The sequence below is a fragment of the Nannobrachium achirus genome (assembly GCF_963921795.1).
Source record: "Nannobrachium achirus genome assembly, chromosome: 14".
NCBI lineage: Eukaryota > Metazoa > Chordata > Actinopteri > Myctophiformes > Myctophidae > Nannobrachium > Nannobrachium achirus.
The window spans coordinates 17,982,455-18,005,588 of record NC_137821.1 but is presented as its reverse complement, the minus strand read 5'-3'; the positions used below and the strand labels follow the sequence as shown (position 1 = coordinate 18,005,588).

Here is a 23,134-nt window from a genome sequence, read left to right as displayed (position 1 = left end):
TCCTGCTGTATCTTGCTGCTGTTTTTTCATGTATTCATTTGTTTAATATATTTTCATGTACTTCTAACTTAACTTGCTGGGCCAACTTAACCCTAACCTAACACAATCTTATCCTAAACACATAATAAATGCCTAATCCTGTTAACCTGAATCTTTTCTAACTGTAACTCTCGCTTTACTTATTTTATTTGTATTTTTTAATTTAATTTTTTTGAGGACCAATAAAATGGTCCTCTTAACAGTTATACTGGTATAGTAAGACCTGGACACACACACACACGCACGCACGCACGCGCGCACGCACACACACACACACACACACACACACACACACACACACACACACACACACACACACACACACACACACACACACACACACACACACACGCAGTTGTTACCATGATTCAAGCTGACAATTTGCACCCCCAAGTGGTGAAAAATGGGAATTGATGATTTTGTTCATCATGATGTCCCAAAATGGAACATAAATTACTGAAAAGTAATTTATGAACCATTGTTATTGTTATAAGCTAAGATAATGGTCACTCACTGTTGAAAGCCCCCCCCCCTTACTCTCTCTCTCTCTCTCTCTCTCTCTCTCTCTCTCTCTCTATCTCTCTCTCTCTCTCTCTCGGTCATCAGATCAGGGATCTCCATAAGCCTAAGAGAGTACAATAGAGGGTATGCGCATGTATAAAGTGAATGGCAAATCGAGTGGCAAAGTGAGTTTAACGTTGTTTAACATCGTTTAATGCAATCAGATAAGACTTTTCTGTTTGGATGGATGTGGCTGTCAAGGCCAGAAAGTAGTTTTTTGCCACTAAGTAGGCGTTCCCGCATAACTTCCGGGTATGATGATGATGTCACATGCATACCCCTCTATACATCACTCATAACAGAAACCCTTGCCTAACATTGATTTGCACTGATGGCAGGGATCTCTATTCTCTTCTACACCATATATTGGCATAGTCTAGTTGGGCACACACCAACAACAGGTGGACAGTTACTATAAGTACTTTGTGGGGTGTTCTCAGTTTTAATACAGCAATGCATTGATGCAATGCAAAGACAATGTGGCCCGGGCTGCTGGCGTAGTGGTCCGGGCACCCAGGCTCTGAAGCGCACCGCAGGTTCGAGTCCCGTTCTCTGCGATCTTTATCTCATCTCCCCATTTCTCTCTCCCTGTTTCCTGTCTGTCTCTACTGTATTAGAACTATAAATAAAGCCCAAAAAGCCCCAATAAATATCTTCATTCTTTTTCTTTAATAAAAAGAACATGTGCTTGCTTACTTGCTGTCTTGAGTATATACTTAGTCCACCACTGCACACCATATAACATTGGATAGAAACAAATTGAGCAACAACCATGTTCAGTGATTTAATAGTGTATGAGTGATTGTGCATTTGAAAATGGTAACAAAGAAAGCAACCTTCCAGTCACACCTAAACAGCAAAACAATATATTTCACGTTTTAAAAAACTCCCTGTGTGAGTGTGTGTGTGTGTGTGTGTGTGTGTGTGTGTGTGTGTGTGTGTGTGTGTGTGTGTGTGTGTGTGTGTGTGCGTTTGCGTGTGTTTGTTTGTTTGTGTGTGTGCGCGCACGCACTGCATGCGTGTGCGTGCGTTTGTTCCAAAAAACAAATGTATTTCCATGTTCTGAAACGTTCAGTTTGGGGTGTAATTTGAGTCATTAATACTGTACATGAAATATAATCTTTTTGCAGTATGGACATACTGTAGCCTATACTGTACAGGAAATGTGAAAGTGGTTCCTGTATTTTTAAATACATACATTCCTCTCCATCAGTGTTCATGTTCATTGTGAATGTAGTATCTGAATTAAATATTTGGTTTAAAAAAGGACACAGTGAAAATAGAAAACAGTCAGTGCAAACAGAACTAATTCCTAAACCAAGGATTTTCAACAGGGGGTCTGAGACACCTAGGGGGTCCTCGAATGCTAGCGTCATATTCTGAGAACTTTAGCCAAACATAGCAGATCTACAAGCTCACAACGCCTCGCACTGCGAGGCGTTGTGAGCTTGTAGATCGGCTATTTTTGGCAAAGATGTTTGGTGTAGAGGGGAAAAGGAGCAGACATGAGTGAAATGTCAAGTTAAGTATTGGCGTGGTTATCTGAAAACACAAATTGACATGAATCCAAATTACAATGATGATTGTGCTGTCAAACAATGAAACTATATGGAATCTATGAAAAAGTTGAGGGGGTCCCTGCTTCATCTCTTTCTCAACTAAGGGGTCCTAGGCCTGAAAACGTTGATCTGTTGGTGATGGCAGTTTGTGGCAAGACATAGCCCTGGATTCAACATGATAGGAGAAGAGGAGAATAAAGGCCTCCTTCCAAAGACAAACAAGCAAAAACAAATCATTTAGACACACAAACCTGAAGAAAAACATATAATCCTGTGAGGGTCTATCATGTCCCTCTTGTGGTGAAGCTCGGCTACTGCAGATAACAAAACAGCCAACAAATGAATGGCCTCAAAATCTACACAATGTAATGAATACTTGTCATCGAGGCATACAGATGATACAAAAAGAATAAAAAACTGTGATATTAACAATGATTAATTACATCAGACTGAAATACATTTGTTGATCTGAAACAGAGTCCACTGTACAATAAATCGGCATTGTGGCCCAAAATGTAGAATTACAAATCAAGGGGCATGTATACATACAGTTATTAATATAGACCTCAGTTGCCTATCAAGTCATTTCTTGGTTCACAGGATAAATTAAAAAAAATCTAGTCTTAGTTAATACTAGTCAATTTCTACAGTAATTGTCCATTTATCCTCTGGTGAACTGATCAGCTCTCCTACTGTATTGATATTTTACACATAAACCACTTATCTATCAACTCTCCACTTTCCTTCGCAAAATCTTAATAAACAACATTGTTTGTTTGTTTTGGTGATAAAGCTCTCTTATCCTTAAATGCTGGATATACACATTACACCCACCCTTGTGTCTAGTTTATTAATTTGTTTCCAGTCAGTTATTGCCTATCACAGCCTACGTAGTGCAACTGGAACAGAAATGAATGTTTTACCTCTTTCATCATACAGAATCATACACAAAACCTCTATCAAACCTTCCATCTCTCAATCTTTCCTACTACCCAACTCCCCCCTCCCAACTAACCCCCACTCCACCCCACCCCACACCACTCCACCACCTCCACCCCCTTGTTGACTCCAAACTTAACTCGCTGCAGAAGCTTTTTTTAGTTAGGAGTTGTCGCTGGAGTGTGGAATGGATTGGCATGTCTCATCCACTGGTCCAGGGCTTGTGCTGCTCTGCGTTCTATCTGGCTGCAGCTGAAACACACGATAAACACAAGATAATCTTTCCTAAACGGAATTAAGATATCAGTATGCACATTTTTAGTTTGTTTTCTAAAGACTAAAGTTGCTACATTTGTATAATGGGACATGGCAGGCCATTTTCATTTGCATCATTTCCTCAGCTCAACAGCAGATGGCAATGTTGCTGAGAGTGACCAGACATGGAGACTTCAGTATCATTCAGTCAAAGCTTTCAAATACACCAGCAGTGATTCTCAAAGTGAGATCCAGGGACCCTCAAGGTTTCTTGAGTGGGTTCCAAATGGACCGTTAAACGTCGGTAACTTTGAGAGAGTTATGGAGGTCCTTGAAACTACAACTTGCGAGCCAGTGCCAGTGCCAGTGCCAGTGAGCATTTGGGAGGAAAGTGTGTCTATCTCAGAGACATAGGAAACAGACAGTAAATTGTGGGACCAATGGTGACTCGTGCTCTGACCGAAAAGGGTCATGTACTGTCTCCTGAACACAGATTGCCAATAGATTTATTGAACAGATGGAATATAGGTCAAATAGTACAAAAGTCCAAGAGGCCTTAAATGAATGGAATTTTAGGCAGTTTTAGACAACTGAACAGAGAGCCACTGCTGTGCGTCTGTCTAAGGTGCCCTACACACTACAGGCGGTTGCCGTCGGGGCTGCCGCTAGGATCAGCGGTGGCCGCACCACGGTGAGACACAAACACACTCGTTCAGTGAGTAAACGCTGCGCGGTATTTCACAAAGATGAACACAATCCATCTCTCACCGCCCGCGTACGCATGCACAAACGAGCACGCTCGCGGGGGATTTCACGGGACCGCGCCCGCTTTCCTCGCCGCCCCAAAACGTCGCTGCGCGGCTGAAAAAGCCGCCCGCCTCCCATTGAAAATGAATTACTAGCAGGCGGTGACCGCGTACCGTCTGGAATCCCCTTAAGGCGCTCTACAGACGGACAGCGGTTGCCGCCGGGGCTCCCGCTTGGATCTGCGAGGAACACGCCGCGGTGATACACAAACACACTCGCTCTTTGAGTAAACGCTGCGCGGTATTTCACAAAGATGAACACAATCCATCTCTCACCGCCCGCGTACGCATGCACAAACGAGCACGCTCGCGGGGATTTTCACGGGACTGCGCCCGCTCGCCTCGCCGCCTCTAAACTTCGCTGCGCGGACGAAATAGCCGCCCGCCTCTCATTGAAAATGAATTACTAGCAGGCGGTGACCGCGTACCGTGTGCAATCCCCTTAAGATAGCTAACAAGATACAAGATGCAGAATGGAATTAAATATTCTAAACTTATCGTGTCTTCTGAAATACATTCTAAACGTGTAAACAATTATGATAAAAAAACTCCTACTGTACGAACATGCAATGAATAGGCTACCAGGAAAAAAGGGGGCAATGTAGCTACGTATTTCCAGGAATTCCCAAACTGGAAAGACAAGTGATAAAAAAATATAAATAAATTAAAAACAATTTTGTTTTGCAGATTGCGATAACCAAAACAGCTTCTTCTTGTGTAAAATTCCTAAAGCTTGACTCAGTTTCCGTCTCGTGGGTGCAGTCAAGTAATCCAGCCATGCTTAAGTATTAACAGAGGAAACGTGGTGTAATTGAATGGTTCTTTCGGGCGGGGTGAAAAGGTTGTGAGTAAATTTACCTAAACCACATACAAATTACCGTACACGCTCACACAAACATTTACGCTTGCGTGTTCATGGACATAAAAACACACGGACGCACGCACACACACGTATACACACACACACACACACACACACACACACACACACACACACACACACACACACACACACACACACACACACACACACACACACACACACACACACACACACACACACACACACACACACACACACACACAGTGTCTGGAGGACTACGCTGACATTTGCCGGCCTACACAATAGCTCCCGTCCCAAATAATCTGTGTTTACGTGAGGAAGTCCCTATCTTTCGGCCCCTGCTGGTCGTTCAAGGGTGGGGCGCAAAAATCACAGGAAACACCTTCCCTCAGCCAGCGCAGCCCAAAGCCCATTACGGGACACGTACAATGAGATATTAAAAGCTCCCCACTTCCCTGGAATAATTACAAAAAATGCATGCCTGATGAAACAGTGAGCTACTGTACGAGGGTGGAATAAAGGATTCGGGAGACTGAACATTTTGAAAGAATTTAAAAAAAGGACTTGTAGTCTAAAAGCCTAATTGTTATGACAAACACTGCTTTTTTATATATTTATTTATTAGGAAGCTGTGTCTGTGAAGATAGCCCATTGTTGGTCATCATTGCCGACTTTCACTCACAAAACAGAAATTATTTTGAATTTCACAACAAATGTTTGCTTTGTAGCCTACGTGGCTCTAGATAAGAGCTTCTTACGTTTAAATGTAATACTTAAATGTGTATGAAACTACAAGGAGGAATTCGTAGGCTATTGTAACTAATGTTATTGTGTAAATACTGAGGTCAAATCAACCCAAAATGAAGTTTTCAACTGACTCCCATTTTGAACATAGTGGTTGTGAACAATTGAACGGGATGCAATGTATACATAACATACCATTCTCCTCTCCTCCTGACGATTTCACCCCCAGAAGCATTACTCCGTCTTTGGTGCTCTCAGGTCTGCTTTGGAAAGATGCACTGCATGGAAGCAAAGGACACAAATTAATGCACGGGAACTTTGTGACATTTAAGTTAATTAACTTAATTTGACACTGAACAAACCAATCTCTTCAAAACTCAGATATGCTGTACTCACTTTTCAGTGCCGTTATCAATGGTCTCTGTTGGACACATACCAAAGAGAGGACATTTTGTAAAGTGCTTTTATTTATTTATCGTTGAATATTTATTATCTCATATTCTTATATGAATTTAATCATAGATTAAAATGTATGTTATAGTTTATCTTTGCACTGAATGTAGTTAATGACCGTTGTGCATTTCAAGTCACCTCAGGCAAAATACATGTCACTTACAATCACATGACTAGCTATGACACCCTATACCAGGGTTCCCCAATAGGCGGCCCGCGGGCCTTTCGCAAATCATACAAGGCCGTCGCACAAAAGTAGGCCTAGTGAAAACAGCAGATCTACAAGCACACAACACCTCGCACCGCGAGGCGTTGTGTACTTGTAGATCGTCTGTTTTCACTAGTTTAAATCATTTTTAAAATGATAAATTCAAAACGAACGGTTCTGGACATAAAAGATTTTCACCCGACAACGACGAAAACTGTCGCTGGAGTAGTGGGAACGCCACCGTCGCCCCCTGCAATGTTGTGGCCCTCGGCTTGGTACCCTAGACATAATTCGGCCCTTGGGGAAAACTAATTGGGGAACCCTGCCCTATACGTTCAAAGCACACTTACCCGTGTGGTCGTGGACCTTCATGCATTTGAATTTGAAAATGAAGACGAGAGCGGCCACCGCCACGCCGAGGACCGGAAGAAGAATCCACAGAAGTCTTCTGTCTGTAGATAATGACAGAGGACACTGCTGTGAGCAACCGGACAAAACAAGAAGAAAAGATCTACAAGCTGATAACAGATCCTTTCATTTTGGCGAGCGACACCATCGCACTACGGAGTAAAGGTCAGAGGGAAGGTTATGCTCACTCAACTTGGCTGCTCAACAAATCTTCACGCTTCCTTTTCTAACCACATTTTCTTTTTTAAGATCAGTTTCTACTGTATCTTCTACAACGGCACAGTGGTCTAGTTAGTACAGAGTTTCTTAAACTTTCAAGGTCTCACCGTAACTCTGACAGTGTACAAATGGAACCAAATGAACCCTGATGGGTTCATTTGGTTCCATTTGTACACTGTCAGAGTTACAGACTTGTATGGGTCAATTTAGACCTCCCCCCTAACCCTAAAGGAACCCACAGAGTCCCTGGAATCCACTTTGAGAACCATTGGTCTAGTACATAATTGTTTGTATTCGCTGACGACATAATTGTCATCAGCGAACTGTCACAAATGGGTCCCGACCCAGTTTGGGAAACAGTCGGGATAGACAATGTGGTTGTCCTCCGATAGACGTGAACTTCTGGTCCCAAAATGCATGTCAGCGGGGGGTTGTTGAAAGACCTCACTACTGGCAGTGGCAACACAGAAATATGTGGGTAGCGTTAAAAGGCCTGTCCATACTTTGACCGAAACCCAAGATTTCGGTCAAAAGGTCCTTTTCGACCACAAAATTATGTCCCTCGCGACTTCTGAAATGCATTATTAGACCGAATGAGAGTTTGGAAATTTGCACGTCGGAAAACACAACTCACTGAACATTTCGGAGATACTATGGACAGGCCTTTTATCGGAATACCGACTAAATTTGGAGGAAAACAAGCAGTAAAAATGTGGGCTACTCTAAAAGAATATTAAATACAATTAAAGTAAGTTCACCCCCAAAAATGTTTTTTTCCCTATTGATTACGCCATGGAGACTTGAGTTCAATACATTTATTGTAATAACATTTTTGTCTTAGGAATGCGACAAAAAACAAAGCATATTTTTCATTTTGGGTGTGAACTACTCCCTTAAGTGCACAAATTTACCAACAGCAGACACATTATCCTGTAGTTGCCAGCATTTGTTAAATAGATTGGTATCTGCTAATACTGAATACTTTTCTGAAACAGTTGGAGCAATAATGGAGGTTCTAGTGATATTCAAATCCATATAAATCCAGGTTTTATCCCTGTAGACCTTTTCATTTAATTATACAAGATCTTGTATTTTAGATATATTTTTTTTATATTTAATAAAAAATCTAATCAAATCCACCAAACCAATAGAAGCACACTGATGTACAAACCCCACAATAAAGGTCTCTTCTTACCTGATTTGGGAGGTTCTTTGTCCTTCGGGCTGTCTGCGCCACTCTGTGGTCCTAAAATGATCCAAATGTTTTCTTTAGATTGATTTAGATTTAGATTCTATAACTGATGAGTCATGATTAACAATCATTTTGTGATGATGTGATTTCTCAACAACTTACCAGCATCGTTTTTTTGAGGACTTTGGGTTGCTTTGACCGTCTTATCTGCAAATATAGATACACAGTTTATACTAAAGAAGTGTATTAACCATTACTTACAACTAGACATACTGTTAAAAGAAACGTTATTTTTTTTCGTCCCAACTTGATCACACTACAGCGTCACACGAAAGTATCAAAAGCAGCAGATCCAAAAGCTCGAAACGTGGTGCGAAGCGACACGTTTTGAGCTTGTAGATCTGCTCTTTTGCTACATTTGAATTTGAATCCTGAAAAGCTAACAGTTTTGGACATATCAGGTTTCCAACGAAATGCCATAAAAGCATATTCCATTTTGTACTTTCGCAAATACAATTCTATTCTATTTGTGGTCCTCTAATCTAACTATAACAACAACAGTTAAAGCAGATACAAATAAAAAATAAATTAAAAAAAAAAGCATACAAGGGCTTCTTGAAACGTACCTGTACCTGTGGGGAGTACGGGCTTTTCTGCACCTGGACAACACCAGTGATTAGTTCATTTATATAGAGTCACATACAGTATGCAATTTATATAATGAATCCAAGCCAACACATTAAGGTAGAGGTTATGGTTCACTGCTATTTAACAATGCTTTAGTTTAGTTTGATACTAGCATGCTATACAGTACATACCTTTGTCTGGCGTAGCTGTGTCATTGCTGCTCGGACCAGACTCTGATGACTCTGAATGAATAAATAAGTAAATGAATGAACAAAATAGAACATACATACAATTTCCAACAAAATAGACAGCTAAAATAGCAAAACAAGACATGGTCTCGTGGTTATATCTCATTTTCTGCTGTATGCTGGTGCTTTTATCAATGACCAATCTAACAATGATCATAGTGGTTCAGACAACACATGGCAGGTCAACTTTGTGCCGTGCTGCGAACTTGTATAAGGTCTTGAAATTGTTTGAAAAAGGATGAATGATTTAGATTTTTCTTAACACAATCTTCTCTTCTGGGGGGGTCCCTGGGGCAAAATCTCGATGGGTTCTGTGACCAAATATCTATACATTTGGGGGTCCGCTGCAAAGGAAGGTTTAAAGGCATTTGTAGAATCGGCCTCAGGTCTATGTGGGTTAAAATACCTGGTACACAAGCTCAGAACAGAACACATTACAAAGCACACACAACACAATACAACCAATGTTTATTTTCTGCAAATGTTCACCTATTATGACATGGCCAGACTGGTGTCTATATAGACTAGTGTATCCCTATTAGACTGGTGTCTATATAGACTAGTGTCCCCATAGACTGGTGTCACAGACCTTGCATTGCAATAGACCATATTCACACGCCAACCATATTCATTTAGCTGTTAATGAAATGCCACCCTGTTGACACCCTTTTTTTTCAATGCAAAATGCCAACATGGCCGGACTGGCCGCTGAGTGAATATGGTCTATGGCAGTGTTTCTCAAACTTTAAAATGTCAAGGTCTCCCCTTAACTCTGGCAGTGTACAAATGGAACCAAATGGACCTATTAGGTTCCATTTGGTTCCATTTGTCAGAGTTACAGATCTGTATGGGTCAATTTAGTCCCCCCTAAAGGAACCCACAGAGTCCCTGGAATCCACTTTATTATGTGTCTATGGGACACATTGGGAGAGAGCGTAGATGATCTAGAAAAATGTTTGGAAATAGGCCTTATTTATAATAAGTGCTTAATTCTGAAAGTGACCCTTACTAAAGTGTTACATTTGCTAAATGAAATTGCCCCCTAATCCCGAAAAGAAAACATGTTTCCACTTTCCAAATTCAATTATGGGTTTTACTGTGTGGCTGATATAGGACTGAATGCTCTCTGTGCTTTCCTCCTGTGCTGTTTACCTACTGTCCCACCAGTCTCATGCAAAGGAATATTTATAAAACCTACTGTATTCATGGTAAATAAATCAGCTCTCACCTGACTGGGCGTTATCGCTGCTGGTATCCGAGGAGTTGCCGGCCTTAGGAGAACTCTCATCCTTAGAGACTGTTGAGGTTGTGTTGGTGTCGATGTTTTCACTCCCAGAGTCTATCGCTGAGGTCACACAAACATAAATGACAGGACGTCACGTTTAAAATTTTGGCCTAGAATTATTGAATGCTTTAACCAGTGAAAAATAGCAGATATACAAGCTCACAGCACGGCACAGAGTGCCGCGCTGCGAGCTTGTAGATCTGCTATTTTTGAAAAAGTCGTAAAAGTGCAAATCTTTGAATATATATATCAAAGCGAACGCGTTTGTAACTCAAATTTTGCTTCTAGGTGGTCCCTGGAACTAAATATTTTGAATGGGGGTCCGTGGCTAAATAAATATCATTTTGGGGGTCCTTCACATGAAAAGGTTTGAGAAACACTGACACAGTAGTCTCTCAAGAACAGACTAACTGAGCTCCATTTAAGTGAAAAGGACCTTTTCTTTGACGATGGCTGGCCAGATTGCTGACATAGAAACATATATATATTTGTTTTTAAAACCTTAGAAGGATTCAAAAAGACACTTGTAGATTTTTCAAAAAATAGCAGATCTACAAGCTCGCAGCGCGGCACTCGGTGCCGCGCTGTGAGCTTGTAGATCTGCTATTTTTCAATAGTTAAAGCATAAAATAATGATACACAACAATGTGTACCCGGCCGTTCTATTATTGATGTCAACTAAAATCTCGACTATTAAATGCAGAGTTGGTTTACTCCAGCAGAGAGACTCACTCTCGTTGTCTTTAGTTGCACGTGGTTGAAGTACAGCGGGTGGTGGTGTTGATGGTGTTATTAGTTTAGGTGTTGGTGTTGGTGGGGCTGTTGCTGCCGATGCCTCAGATTTCTTGGTCGTTGTTGCAGCATCAATGGCGAGAGGCGAAGTTGTCACCTGTGCGGCAACTGTATCTGTAAGAAAAAAAATTATGAGAATAAGACACCAATATTAACTCACTTAGTGCCAAACGACTTTCAGATCAACTATCTCACTGTGGACTTCCCTGCCAAGCGACTTTAATCGACTTTTATATTATTTATTTATTTATTTTATTTTTATTTTTATTATTTTTGGACCCCATTAAATCTAGTAAACATGATTTCAATCGCGATTTTGCATGTTCCACCCCCATACAACCCCATCTTTCATACAGGGCAGCCATCTCAAGAATGCCTGAACGGATTTCCAATCTGATTTTTTTGTTTGAAAGCTGTGAACAGCCTGCACAAACATGGTGCATGATCTGTGCATGGGCGTGCATGATCTGTGCACTATAAATTACATGGAAGTCTATGGAGACTTATGGCGGGGAGATCCCAAAGAAGGCATATTTAAATGGCAGTAAGTGTGTATAAGAAACTGTGCCATCCTTGCTATTTGTTTCTTTTTGCTCAGTTTTATCAGTGTACAAGTACAGTATAGAAATAAACGGAAATAAAAAAAAAAAATTACCCCCACCGATTCCCATCCGGAATAAATGGGAGTACATTTATTATAATCAAATGTTTGTCTTAGTTCCACTTGTCTAGGAGACTAGTAGGAATGTGACAATACGACAAGTAACAAAAACTCAAGTCCCCATGGCGTGAGTAATCAATAGAAAAATAGTCATTTTGGGGGTGAACTACTCCTTTAAGTAAAAGATTCAATACTGTAATGTATACTCTGTACAAGTCCGGAATTCAACATTTACTTGAGTGAAAGTACAAAAGTATTGGTATCAAAATGTACTAGTACCAAAAGTAGAAAGTACACGTTTTCAAATGTAAAATGTATAGAAATCCTTTGAAAATAAATGATGCAACACAGTTGTGAGAAATGTGTGTAGGGTTGATGTGGGTAATGTATGTTTTGTAATGATAATCAAAATCTACAAGTAACCACTAAAGTTTTCAAATAATTGCAGTGAGTGGGGTAAAACAAGTACAATATTTGCAAAAGTACAATATTTGTAAAAGTACAGAAGTAATGGAAATATTCCAGTAAAATTGTACTTAAGTCCAGAACTTGAGCAAACGTACTTAGTTACTTTACACAAGTGGTTCCCAAACATTTCAGGTCGAGACCCAAAAGAGAGGTTAGATGTTTGGGGACCCAAACTAGTGAAAACAGCAGATCTACAGTACAAGCTCACAACGCGTCGCTTTGCGCCGTGTTGTGAGCTTGTATATCAGCTATTTTCACTACTTCTTATTAAACATTTAGTTTTATAATTCATGGCATTTCTTGGATTTTTCTTTGACGAAATTACCGGAATGTTCTTTGAAAATGTTTTGAAATAATAATAATTAAAAACTGATTGTAGGAAACAAAAAAACAAAGGGACCCATAAAGAAATATGTCTGCGACCCACACATGGATCCCGACCCACTGTTTGGGAACCAGTGTTTTAGAGCCACTCACCGATCCCCTCTGCTGCCTTTACTGAAGGCGTCACTGGAGCAGCGGTGGGTTGGACGGGGGCATTGGTGGGTTGAGCGTCTGAACCGGTGGGACCTGTGGATTCAGAGAACGCATGCACACACACACACACACACACACACACACACACACACACACACACACACACACACACACACACACACACACACGCACACACACACACACACACACACACACACACACACACACACACACACACACACACACACACACACACACACACACACACGTTGACATAAGGCAGACGACAGATGGCGGCCGTACAACTGAGAATGAATGAACCCAATGAACCTGGTAATGAGTAGAGGTAATAAGACCTCTCTCCTGAGGTCTTTACAAAACTAATAATAAACACAATACAGCTAAATGTCACTGAGTCAAAGAGTCTGCCACGCTTTCAGTACGAGCGGAGGCTGGGTTTTAACCTCCTCCTTTAACCACTTTTTTTTGTGACCACATTTTTATTATTCATTTTTCATTTTACATCTTGGGGCAGTAGGACATAGAGTATTCATTTCGAGCATATGCAGGTAACAAATGCTGAACCCCCCCCACACACACACACACACACACTAAAACAAGAAAATACACCCACAGATCACTCGTCCTGCCACTTGAATTTCTTACATTTTTGTGTGTGCAGGGCTACCCTCTCTCCACTTCCTCCTTCCTCCCACCCCTTGAAACCCACCCTCCCTTTGGTTCCATCGTGACACAACTAAGAAGACGTTAAACTGCATTGACATCATCATTATGCTTTGCTTTTATAATGTGTTTGTGCTGTTTGGTAATTTGTACTACATGTTTTTTCACTTGATGCACCCTGTAGAGCACTTTGGGCAATGGTTTTTGTTGTAAATGTGCTATATAAATAAAGGTTGATTTGATCAGATTATAATTGTGCTTTGATCTTTTCTACAGAAAGTGTCAGTGCATCAATAGATGGCTTTTTTGCCCCATTTGCTCTTGCAATTGATGCCTCCAACCCTAGAACATTTTTTGACCGAAATGGAATGTGGAGGTTTCCACCTTGACACAAGGAGTTTCTTTGCAGCAGTAATTCCAGCAAAGAAAACCTTTTTGTGTGTGACTGGTATCCTTTAACCACATTCAACCTGTCTTGCCCGTGTTATTATACTGTAGGTCAGTGTTTCTAAAACTTTCACATTTCAAGATCTCCCCTTAACTCTGACAGTGTACACATGGAACCAAGGGTTCCCTTGGTGCTGTAATCTCTGCTCACAATCTATCATATCACTGCTACGCTGATGACACTCAACTGTTTTTGTCCTTCCCCCCTTCTGCCACCCAGGTGGAAGAGCGCATTGCTGCATGTCTGGCCGACATCTCACAGTGGATGTCAGCCCACCACCTCAAGCTGAACCCGGACAAGACGGAGCTACTCTTCTTCCCAGCTAAGTCTTGCCCCATGCAAGATCTCACTATTTCCATAGATAATGCATTGGTGACTTCAGTTCCGACTGCTAGAAACCTTGGTGTGGTCCTGGACACCCAGCTATCATTTAAGGCACATATTGCATCAGTCACCCGGTCCTGTAGGTTCACACTCTATAACATCCGTAAAATCAGACCGTTCCTCACCCAGGAGGCAGCGCAGCTCCTCATTCAGACATCTGTCATATCAAAACTCGACTATTGTAACTCTCTCCTCACTGGTCTCCCGGCATGTGCACTCAAACCTCTCCAACTGATCCAAAATGCCGCGGCACGACTGGTCTTCAACCAGCCTAAGTTCTCACATGTCTCTCCCCTTCTCCGCAGCCTCCACTGGCTCCCGGTTGCGGCCCGCATGGAATACAAAACACTGATGCTGACCTTCAAAGCAGCCAAAGGTATGGCTCCTCCATACCTCCAAAAGCTGATCAACCCCTACACCCCCACTCGTTCACTTAGATCAGCCAACACAGGGATGCTGACCGAACCCTCGCTAAAAACTCCAGGGCAAAAATCCACTCGTCCGAGACAGTTTGCCCTCTTGGCTCCCAAGTTGTGGAATAAACTCCCTGTCGCACTTAGAACAACGGACTCACTCGCTACCTTTCGCCGTGGACTGAAGACTCACCTTTTCAGACTCCACCTAATCCCTTAGCACTACAGTAAAATCAATGACCATACATGAAGCTAATTAACATTTGTTTGTTAGGTTTCTTTAGAACTTGATTATATTGTGTTTTTCTCTAGATAGATATCCATTTACATTGTTATATTGCTGTTAATGTACTGACCTATTATCTTGTTTATTATTGCGATGTTGTATCTGCTTATTGTAAGTCGCTTTGGATTAAAAGCGTCTGCTAAATGCCTAAACTGTAAACTGTAAACTGTAAGGGTTCATTTGGTTCCATTTGTACACTGTCAGAGTTATGGACTTGCATGGGTCAATTCAGATCCCCCCTAAAGGAACCCACAGAGTCCCTGGAATCCACTTTGAGAACCACTGCTGTATAGGTGACTTGTTCTTGTAAATAAGAGATCTACAAGCTCAAAGCACCTCACAATGAAATGTGATATGAACTCGTAGATTGTCTTCATTTTGCAGCTTCAGGTGGTTAAAAGCAAAATACAACAGGACAAAGAAATCTCTATTCTATGAAGCGATATTTGCATCTTATGATCATGCTTGCAGTTCCCACAATGCATCTTGTTTACTCTATAGTTCTGTAAAGAGGTCAAATTGGTCTCACCCTTGGTCTCATCCTTGGTCTCATCCTTGGTCTCATCAGGTGAGGGTGCCGCTGGCGCTGACGTTGTCTCATATGATGAAACTGTGAAGCAACACAGAGTAAGCAGTGGTGTAAAGTAACTTAGTACATTTACTTAAAGGGGAAGACCACCCATTTTCAATATTGAACTATGTCATTAATATACCTTAGAGGAGTTGTGTGGAAATTAAAAAAAAAGTTCCCCTTCTTCTGTGTTGCCTAGAACTGGAGGATTGATTTTGGGGTTTGTATAATGTGTGATGTCATCAAGTTGTGATTTGCAATACAAACCGCAAAATCAATCCAGTTCTAGGAAACAAAGAGGAGGGGGAACCTTTTTTAAATTTCCACACAACTCCTCTAAGGTATATTAATGACATACTGTAGTTCAATATTGAAAATGGGTGGTCTTCTCCTTTAAGGACGTACAGTATTTGTACTTTACTTGAGTATTTCCAATTTCCGATACTTTTACTTTATTTGAAAACTTTAGTTAATAGTTAATTTGCAGATATCAATTATATATTATAAAATATTATATTATAAAACATACACAAACGGCTTTAGCCCTATTTTATACGTATAGGCTATTTGAAAATGGCAGATCTACAAGCTCACAACGTGTCACAGCTTGTAGATCTGCTATTTTACTTTTGGTACTTTAAGTATATTTTGATGTCGACACTTTCATACTTTTACTCAAGTAGTACATTTTGAATTCCAGACTTGTAACAGAGTATTTCTATATTGCAGTATTGATACTTTTACTCAAGTAAAATATGTGAGTACTTTTTTCACCACTGAGAGTAAGCCCACACTACAGTATGTTGTTGTCAGCTGTTTAGTGTTGACAGATGTTGAATAAACCTGTAGATCTCAAACATTTTAATTTCAAGGACCCCCAGAGGGTACAAATGGAACCAAATGGACCATTATGGGTCCATTTGGTTCCATTTGTTTAACAAAACCTTTGAATGATGTTGTTTCAATGACAGAAGGCAGGGTGAGGTAAAAAAAAAATCACACTCGTGTGAACTGAGCGGTGGAAACTGTGTGTGTGTGTGTGTGTGTGCGTGCGTGCGTGCGTGCGTGCGTGCGTGCGTGCGTGCGTGCGTGCGTGCGTGCGTGCGTGCGTGCGTGTGTGTGTGCGTGCGTGCGTGTGTGCGTGCGTGTGTGTGAATGTGAGTCTGAACAACAGCGCCCCTCCCTTAACATGTGTGGTCAGAAAAGGTTACTGCAGGCTACAGACACGGACGCATACATACCCACACACACGGCCACGTATAGGAGCGTTGTGACCACCGCTCAAAAAAGAAGAATCAAGTGATGTTCTTTATCTCCTGTGTTTGGTCAGGGTCATGAGGTCAAGGGTTAAACTAGAGACCACCTGGCGATGGGATCAAACCAGCCTCAATAGATACCAAATCAGTGTGAATGGTTCAATGGAACACATGAGTGTGGTGTAATACAGTGGTTCTCAACCTGTGGGTTGGGACCCCCAGGGTGGGTCCCCAAATAATTTTGGGGGGGTCCCCAGATGATTAACTTAATGTGCAACATTGTTTTCTCACTCAACAGTAAACAAACCAGCATACCATTTAAGTGTATAGAGTGTATCTGCACATTTCTAAAGTGACAATTTAAGGACTTTTTAATAATACCTTTAAAATGACAAATTAAATATTGGTCAAACTGTCAAATATTAGAGGCAGAAATTGTGGAAAATAGACAATCTTCATGCTCACTGTGAGCACGTAGATCTGCTATTTTCACAATAGAACCGTGTTGTACAAAATGTAATGCTTCAACTCTTAGTGCTCTTAGGGTGTAATGGGTGAACTGTCAATATGCCTAAGAACCAATCTGAACCATGAGTAGATAGAAAAGAAACATAATGTGTCCCTACTATGCGTAATGCAATACTCTTTGTGTGTGACAGTAATGTGTTAGACACCCACACATAAATCATCCGTTGTTTGGCGAGAACATAAATTATTGAATATCCAACAACAATTGGAACTGTTCCGTGAGAATTCCATTGTCTGAAGTTGTTGCTTCTTTGATGCACTGGTCAAAGCCAAGTTGTTTCATAGCTTATTGGCCTGTAGTACCTTTCTTGTCATTGAAGTCAAACCAGAACAGTGGCTTCAGTCTCGTGGAGCTCGTTTTGTTGTTTTGTTGTTCGTTTTGTTGTTCGTTTTGTTGTTTGACGATATCTGATTTTATCAGATATCGTAAGGCATTTGCTGATGTTCACAAACAGCACAACGACAGATTGTTTAGTGTACTGTATGTTGAGGTGGCATTGATCAGTAGGGTTGGAATGGGCCCTCCTTCTCCTACCTCCTACTACTGTATCCTTATTTGAACCACACCCTTCTTCACATTTTGTAGCATTCCCACTATAGGATGGATGAGAAGTTATGAAAATGGACAGATAGATGACGGACATCTTGTCATGAGGGTGTTCCCATCATTTAAAGGACAACTTTAGTTTTTTACAACAAGGGTTCATATTTTAGATTGTAATTAAATAATATAAAGGATGAGTGTTAAAAATATTTCATTTACTTCTTTCTATTGTTTTAGAGATTCTTATTTCAGTGTTAGGGGGCATGCATACAGAGGCTAAATATGTCATTTTACACAGAATAAGCCCATTCCCAAGATACAACGCAACCTTTCGTGGTTGGATGTGACTTATGGGGGCTAGAAGTGTTACTGTAAATAGTAATAAAGAAACTGCTGGCTTATTGTGTCTAAAAAGACATATTTAGCCACTTGTACGCATGCCCCCATGCGTACGCATGCCCCACATTTTAGCATGGTAAACACGATAAAACAATAGAACGAAGCAAATGAAAACATTTTAACACTCACTTTTTCTTTTCTCTAATTACAATCTAAAATATGAACCCTTGTTGTAAGAAAACAAAGTTGTCCTTTAATGACTTGGACCCTAGCCTCCCCATCATTCTGGGCACGTCATAATAAGGCAAAGGTTGGCAAAAACAGGTTAACATTCGCTGAAAATAGACGATCTAGGTTGGATATTGACCCCTGGGGGACAGAGGGCAAGTCTATACTGTATTTTTGTCTAACATATAACATTTCCTCCGAATAAGTGAATCTCTTAGGATCTGAGGGGGGCCCATAAATATTCTTAGCGTGCCTGTTCTGGCATAGTTTGTAAGGTCACCGTCTGCTACAAAGGCAGGCATCCTCCCAAGTGTCACGCCGACTCGCCGAGGACTAAAAGTCAAGATGGCGGCGGTGGCGTCTCCGACACGTTGAGGTGGATATCCTTTGTTGGGGAGTCCAGACCAGCGTGTTAAGCTGCATCCTGTCCCAGACAGAACTATTGTTGTCCCTTGACCCTTCTAGCTGAGAGGTGCAGGCCGGGGTTTCCTGTCTTCCACTGCTGTCATTTGAGATTTGGGCACCCTTTTCCACCCTCCGCGTTTCACAGACCGTCACGGCCAGTTGTTTGAAGAAAGCTCGACGACCAACAAGAGTCAGCACATGAATCCATCACGTCGCAAAGACATACGATGTCTAGTCCTGAACCCTGGTTTATACCTTGTCGCACACCGCTGTCGTGAGCCGAACATATAGCCGTTATCTTGTAGATCGGATATGTTCGCTGTGTGACACCGCGATGCGACAAAGCGTAAATCAGGGCTGACTATGAGATGTGTCAAAGGACGTTTCCTGTGGCAGGACAGAGGCTGTGTGTGTGTGTGTGTGTGTGTGTGCAGGCAGGGACAGCGAGCAATGACAACAGCCGTTCTTTAACGCCTCATCAGGATTGGAGGGATTGTCTTAAACCAGTGTTTCTCTAACTTTCAAATTTCAAGGCCTCCCCATAACTCTGACAGTGTACAAACGGGTTCAATTGGTTCCATTTGTACACTTTCAGAGTTACAGACTTGTATGGGTCAATTTAGAACCCCCTAAAGGAACCCACAGAGTCCCTGGAATCCACTTTGAGAACCACTGTTCTAGACGTGAATATGACGAATCTGGATTCCCCCCCAGATCTTTATGAAATCGTTAAATTCTCCTCTCCTGCTTCTTCCAGTTACCTTTCTTTTCCTTTCAAGACCATGGACGCTCAGACCTTCAAGTCCAGGCATTTTTTCGTCTCGGGCTCGAGACGGTGCTGTGAGTGCGGCGTGGGTGTTGCCTTCAGATGTTTACCGATGGGGACTTGGGGACAGTGTGTCACTCTGAGGACAATGATCTCTCTTCTCTGTGAGAGAGAGGGCAGCTTGGTTCCCACTGGCTATCTGCCCCTCAGATCACCTATCTGGGCAGTGCAGAAGAGTTAAAGGTTCTTTTGGATGTGTGCCCGGCCTTCGCGCAAGGAAAACAAACAATCAAGAGCCAGCCTCTTTTTCCCTCTTTCCTTCATACCATGAAACAGAGCGTATCTGTCACTTGCCAGCGTGTTTTTCGCGTCTTAATCAACGATTCCCTCTCGCTTTCTCAGGGACATGGTGTCCCCAACAACCTGTTTTATTCAGGGTTTTTTTTTAGATCCGGGTGAAAATTTCCAAACAACCTTTTATTCTAATCTAGTTTATTTGATGGCTAGCACGATCAGATTCAGACAGTACACGTACGCACGCAGGGGCGTCACACCAAATTCTGGGCCCTGGGTACAAGGATTCACTGTGGGCCCCCCATTAATGTTAACTATTGAAAAATAGCAGATATACAAGCTCACAGCGTGGCACCGAGTGCCGCGCTGCGAGCTTGTAGATCTGCTATTTTTGAAAAATCGTGAAAATGTGTGCCAAGAAACCTATGTTTCCATGTCAGTGATGCTCAAACTTTTTCACGTGAAGGACCCCCCCCCCCATCTCAAAATATTTAGTTCCAAGGACCCCCCAGAAGCTAAATTTGAGTTACAAATGTTCACTTCAAAAAAGACATATATTCAAAGATTTGCGCACATTTTCACAACTTTTCAAAAATAGCAGATCTACAAGCTCGCAGCGCGGCACTCGGTGCCGCGCTGTGAGCTTGTATATCTGCTATTTTTCAATAGCTAAAGTTACTAGAGCCCCCTCTACCTTGGGCCCTGGTAACTCAGTCCCACTTTCCTACCCCTTGTGACGCCCCTGCACACACACACACACACACACACACACACACAGTCCTATCTCTGCCCGGATAAACGGAAGTCCACTCTTCCAGTCTGGATGCCCTCAAGCTAATGTTCAAAGTGCCAGAGTGTCTCTGGCACACACTGTGCTACAGTACTCCTCTGGGTATGGCCATAATCTCTGCACATACCGAGACAAGATTAAACAAGATCAAAACAACAAAGAAAATAAAAGGAATAAATCTGGAATATTCTTATGCTTCTGTTTTTTTCCCTCCACTGTGTTCAAAAGCTTAGAGACTGATTTTCTTGTAGAATTAATATCTTGGCAATTCTATTCTATATAACTAACCTGGTTTAGTGTTGTACTGTATACATTCCTTGGAAATATTTCAGCAAAACACACGTCAATACTAACATACTCTAGGTTCAAAGTTAACCACACAAGGACCACACAAGGTACACAGTATATACACACACACACACACACACACACACACACACACACAGACACACTAGAATTGATCCCAAATTCTAGTTGAGCTCCTGAGCTCCGAAACATCTATTGTAGGATCTGCAGTGCTCACCCTGTGCTACACAGCCAAAATGGTGCAAAAGTGCAAAATCCATGTAAGACAGTCAGAGGGTTTGTAGATTGAATGGTGGACCCTACCTGTTGTGAAGACCAGGCATGAAGCTAGCAGAAGGAGGACAACAACCCTGATGGTCTCCATGGCGTTTCCACGGCAGCGATATCCCCTCCGTGTCCTTCTTCCACAGACCACAAGTGAGAGGCCAGTGGAAAAGGCCCCGGCCCTCCGTCCATGATGCTTATTCTGGCACTTCCTCTAGATAGAGGAGGGGAGGAAATACACCAGCTTCCCTTCCTGTCGTTTGGTAAAACAGTGTGTGTGTGCGTGTGTGTGTGTGTGTGTGTGTGTGTGTGTGTGTGTGTGTGTGTGTGTGTGTGTGTGTGTGTGTGTGTGTGTGTGTGTTTGTCTAGCTATACTTATGGGGACTAAAAGCATGTTCACACATTCACATGCAGGGGGGACACAGTCACATGTTGTTGACACTACTGTTTGACTGTTTTTATTTTCTTTGAAAACTGTCTTGTTTTGCCCTGTTGTGAAGTGCACAGAGACCCCTCGGGGTGATTTTGTAATATAAATAAAAATAAACTGAAACATGTGGGGACAAAATTGTAGGTCCCCATAACGGGTTAGGTTTAGGGATAAAGGTTAGGGTAAGGCCAAAGAAAATGAATGGAAGTCTATGTAATGTCCCCAAAAGTGATGCATTCCTATCGTCCGTCCGTGCGCGCGTGCGTGCGTGTGTGTGTGTGTGTGTGTGTGTGTGTGTGTGTGTGTGTGTGTGTGTGTGTGTGTGTGTGTGTGTGTGTGTATGTGTGTGTGTGTGTGTGTGTGTGTGTGTGTGTGTGTGTGTGTGTGTGTGTGTGTGTGTGTGTAAGGAGGGGAGGGGGTAGAAGCCAGAGGAGCCAGTGGAAGAAATCTTGAAACCAAATTGACAGGAAGTCAGCTTTGAGGAGTGCGTTTTTGCAAGTTAACAGCCAACTCCTGGACTTTCTTATTTTTTCCTGCCCTCGCGTTGCACAGGGTCTCGCACACCGGAGTTTGTCCGAGACCTGAGGGACTGAGGGTGGGCACCGAGCCGTTCATTGTTCCCACTTGTGAGCACCAAAGAGGTGACAACTGTTTTGAAGGAGTGAAGGAGTGAGTTCTGGTAAAAAAAAAGGTAAACTCCCAAGAACTTAGGAATTCATTGTTATTAGCTATGGGACAGGGTCATTTGTGGTCAGTGGTTTCATAAACAACTACCTGGGCCTGCATCTTGACAAGGGCTTCATAGAAATCCTACATTCTACAGTACATAGAAACGGTTATTTAAAAATGTATTTGTCTCTGCTGTCGGGCATAAACCAGCTACAGTATGTCCAAACTATTAACTTTTCAGGAAATTAAAAAACTAAACAAAAATAGTTTTTTAGAACAAGACAGTAGTGCCTCATCAAAGTCTGTATGGCAACTTTATACATTGTCAGATACTTGAATGTGTCCTTGTCCTTATATTATCACCACTTTACCCAAATACAGTGTTTCTTGACAATTATGTGGACATAGGGTTTTTTATTTCGTCTGACTTTGACATTCTAATCAATGGGGGACAAATCACCTAACTCCACAAGTTGGAGTTAGGTGGTTTGTCTGACAGTTTGAGGATCCAGTGGAGTTAGGTTTAGTCAGAAGCACTTTTTAAATACCTTTCATTGTCTTAATATTTGTAAAAACCTGCACACAGACCTAAAGAAAAATGGAGTTAGCTGGTTGTACATGTATATTACTAGTAAGACGCCTCAGGGCGACAAGCGACCTCGCCCTAAAAGGGCCATGTCTTGGCCAGTGATGTATATTGGACCAGTTACCCATATATGGTACCCATATATGGAGATCCATGTA

The 23,134-nt window shown here is 41.9% G+C and overlaps 1 protein-coding gene across 3 annotated transcripts; it reads right to left on the bottom strand.

Moving 5' to 3' along the window:
* Positions 1-3,220: 3,220 nt before the first annotated feature.
* On the bottom strand, positions 3,221-21,429 carry LOC308298360 (uncharacterized protein). 3 transcript variants are annotated; one of them, XM_080741943.1, is made up of 13 exons: positions 21,331-21,429; positions 15,530-15,610; positions 12,786-12,878; positions 11,120-11,293; positions 10,331-10,447; positions 9,046-9,096; positions 8,854-8,886; positions 8,390-8,434; positions 8,231-8,281; positions 6,759-6,860; positions 6,144-6,168; positions 5,943-6,025; positions 3,221-3,350 (listed from the first exon to the last, which is right to left on the bottom strand). In XM_080741943.1, the coding sequence occupies exons 1-13, from the start codon at positions 21,389-21,391 to the stop codon at positions 3,337-3,339; spliced, it is 930 nt and encodes a 309-aa protein (XP_080598069.1). In that variant the 5' UTR covers positions 21,392-21,429; the 3' UTR covers positions 3,221-3,336. The 3 variants fall into 3 exon arrangements, with proteins under 3 accessions (XP_080598069.1, XP_080598071.1, XP_080598070.1); XM_080741945.1 differs by having other exon boundaries at positions 5,943-6,007; XM_080741944.1 differs by having other exon boundaries at positions 8,860-8,886.
* Positions 21,430-23,134: the final 1,705 nt, after the last annotated feature.

Coding starts and splice junctions, on each gene's coding strand:
- LOC308298360 (XM_080741943.1), bottom strand. CDS start 21,391: ATGGAGACCATCAGGGTTGTTGTCCTCCTTCTGCTAGCTTCATGCCTG. Junction 8,282..8,389: donor TCCTCAAAAAAACGATGCTG/GTAAGTTGTTGA, acceptor GGATCATTTTAG/GACCACAGAGTGGCGCAGAC. Junction 6,861..8,230: donor CAAAGAACCTCCCAAATCAG/GTAAGAAGAGAC, acceptor CATTATCTACAG/ACAGAAGACTTCTGTGGATT.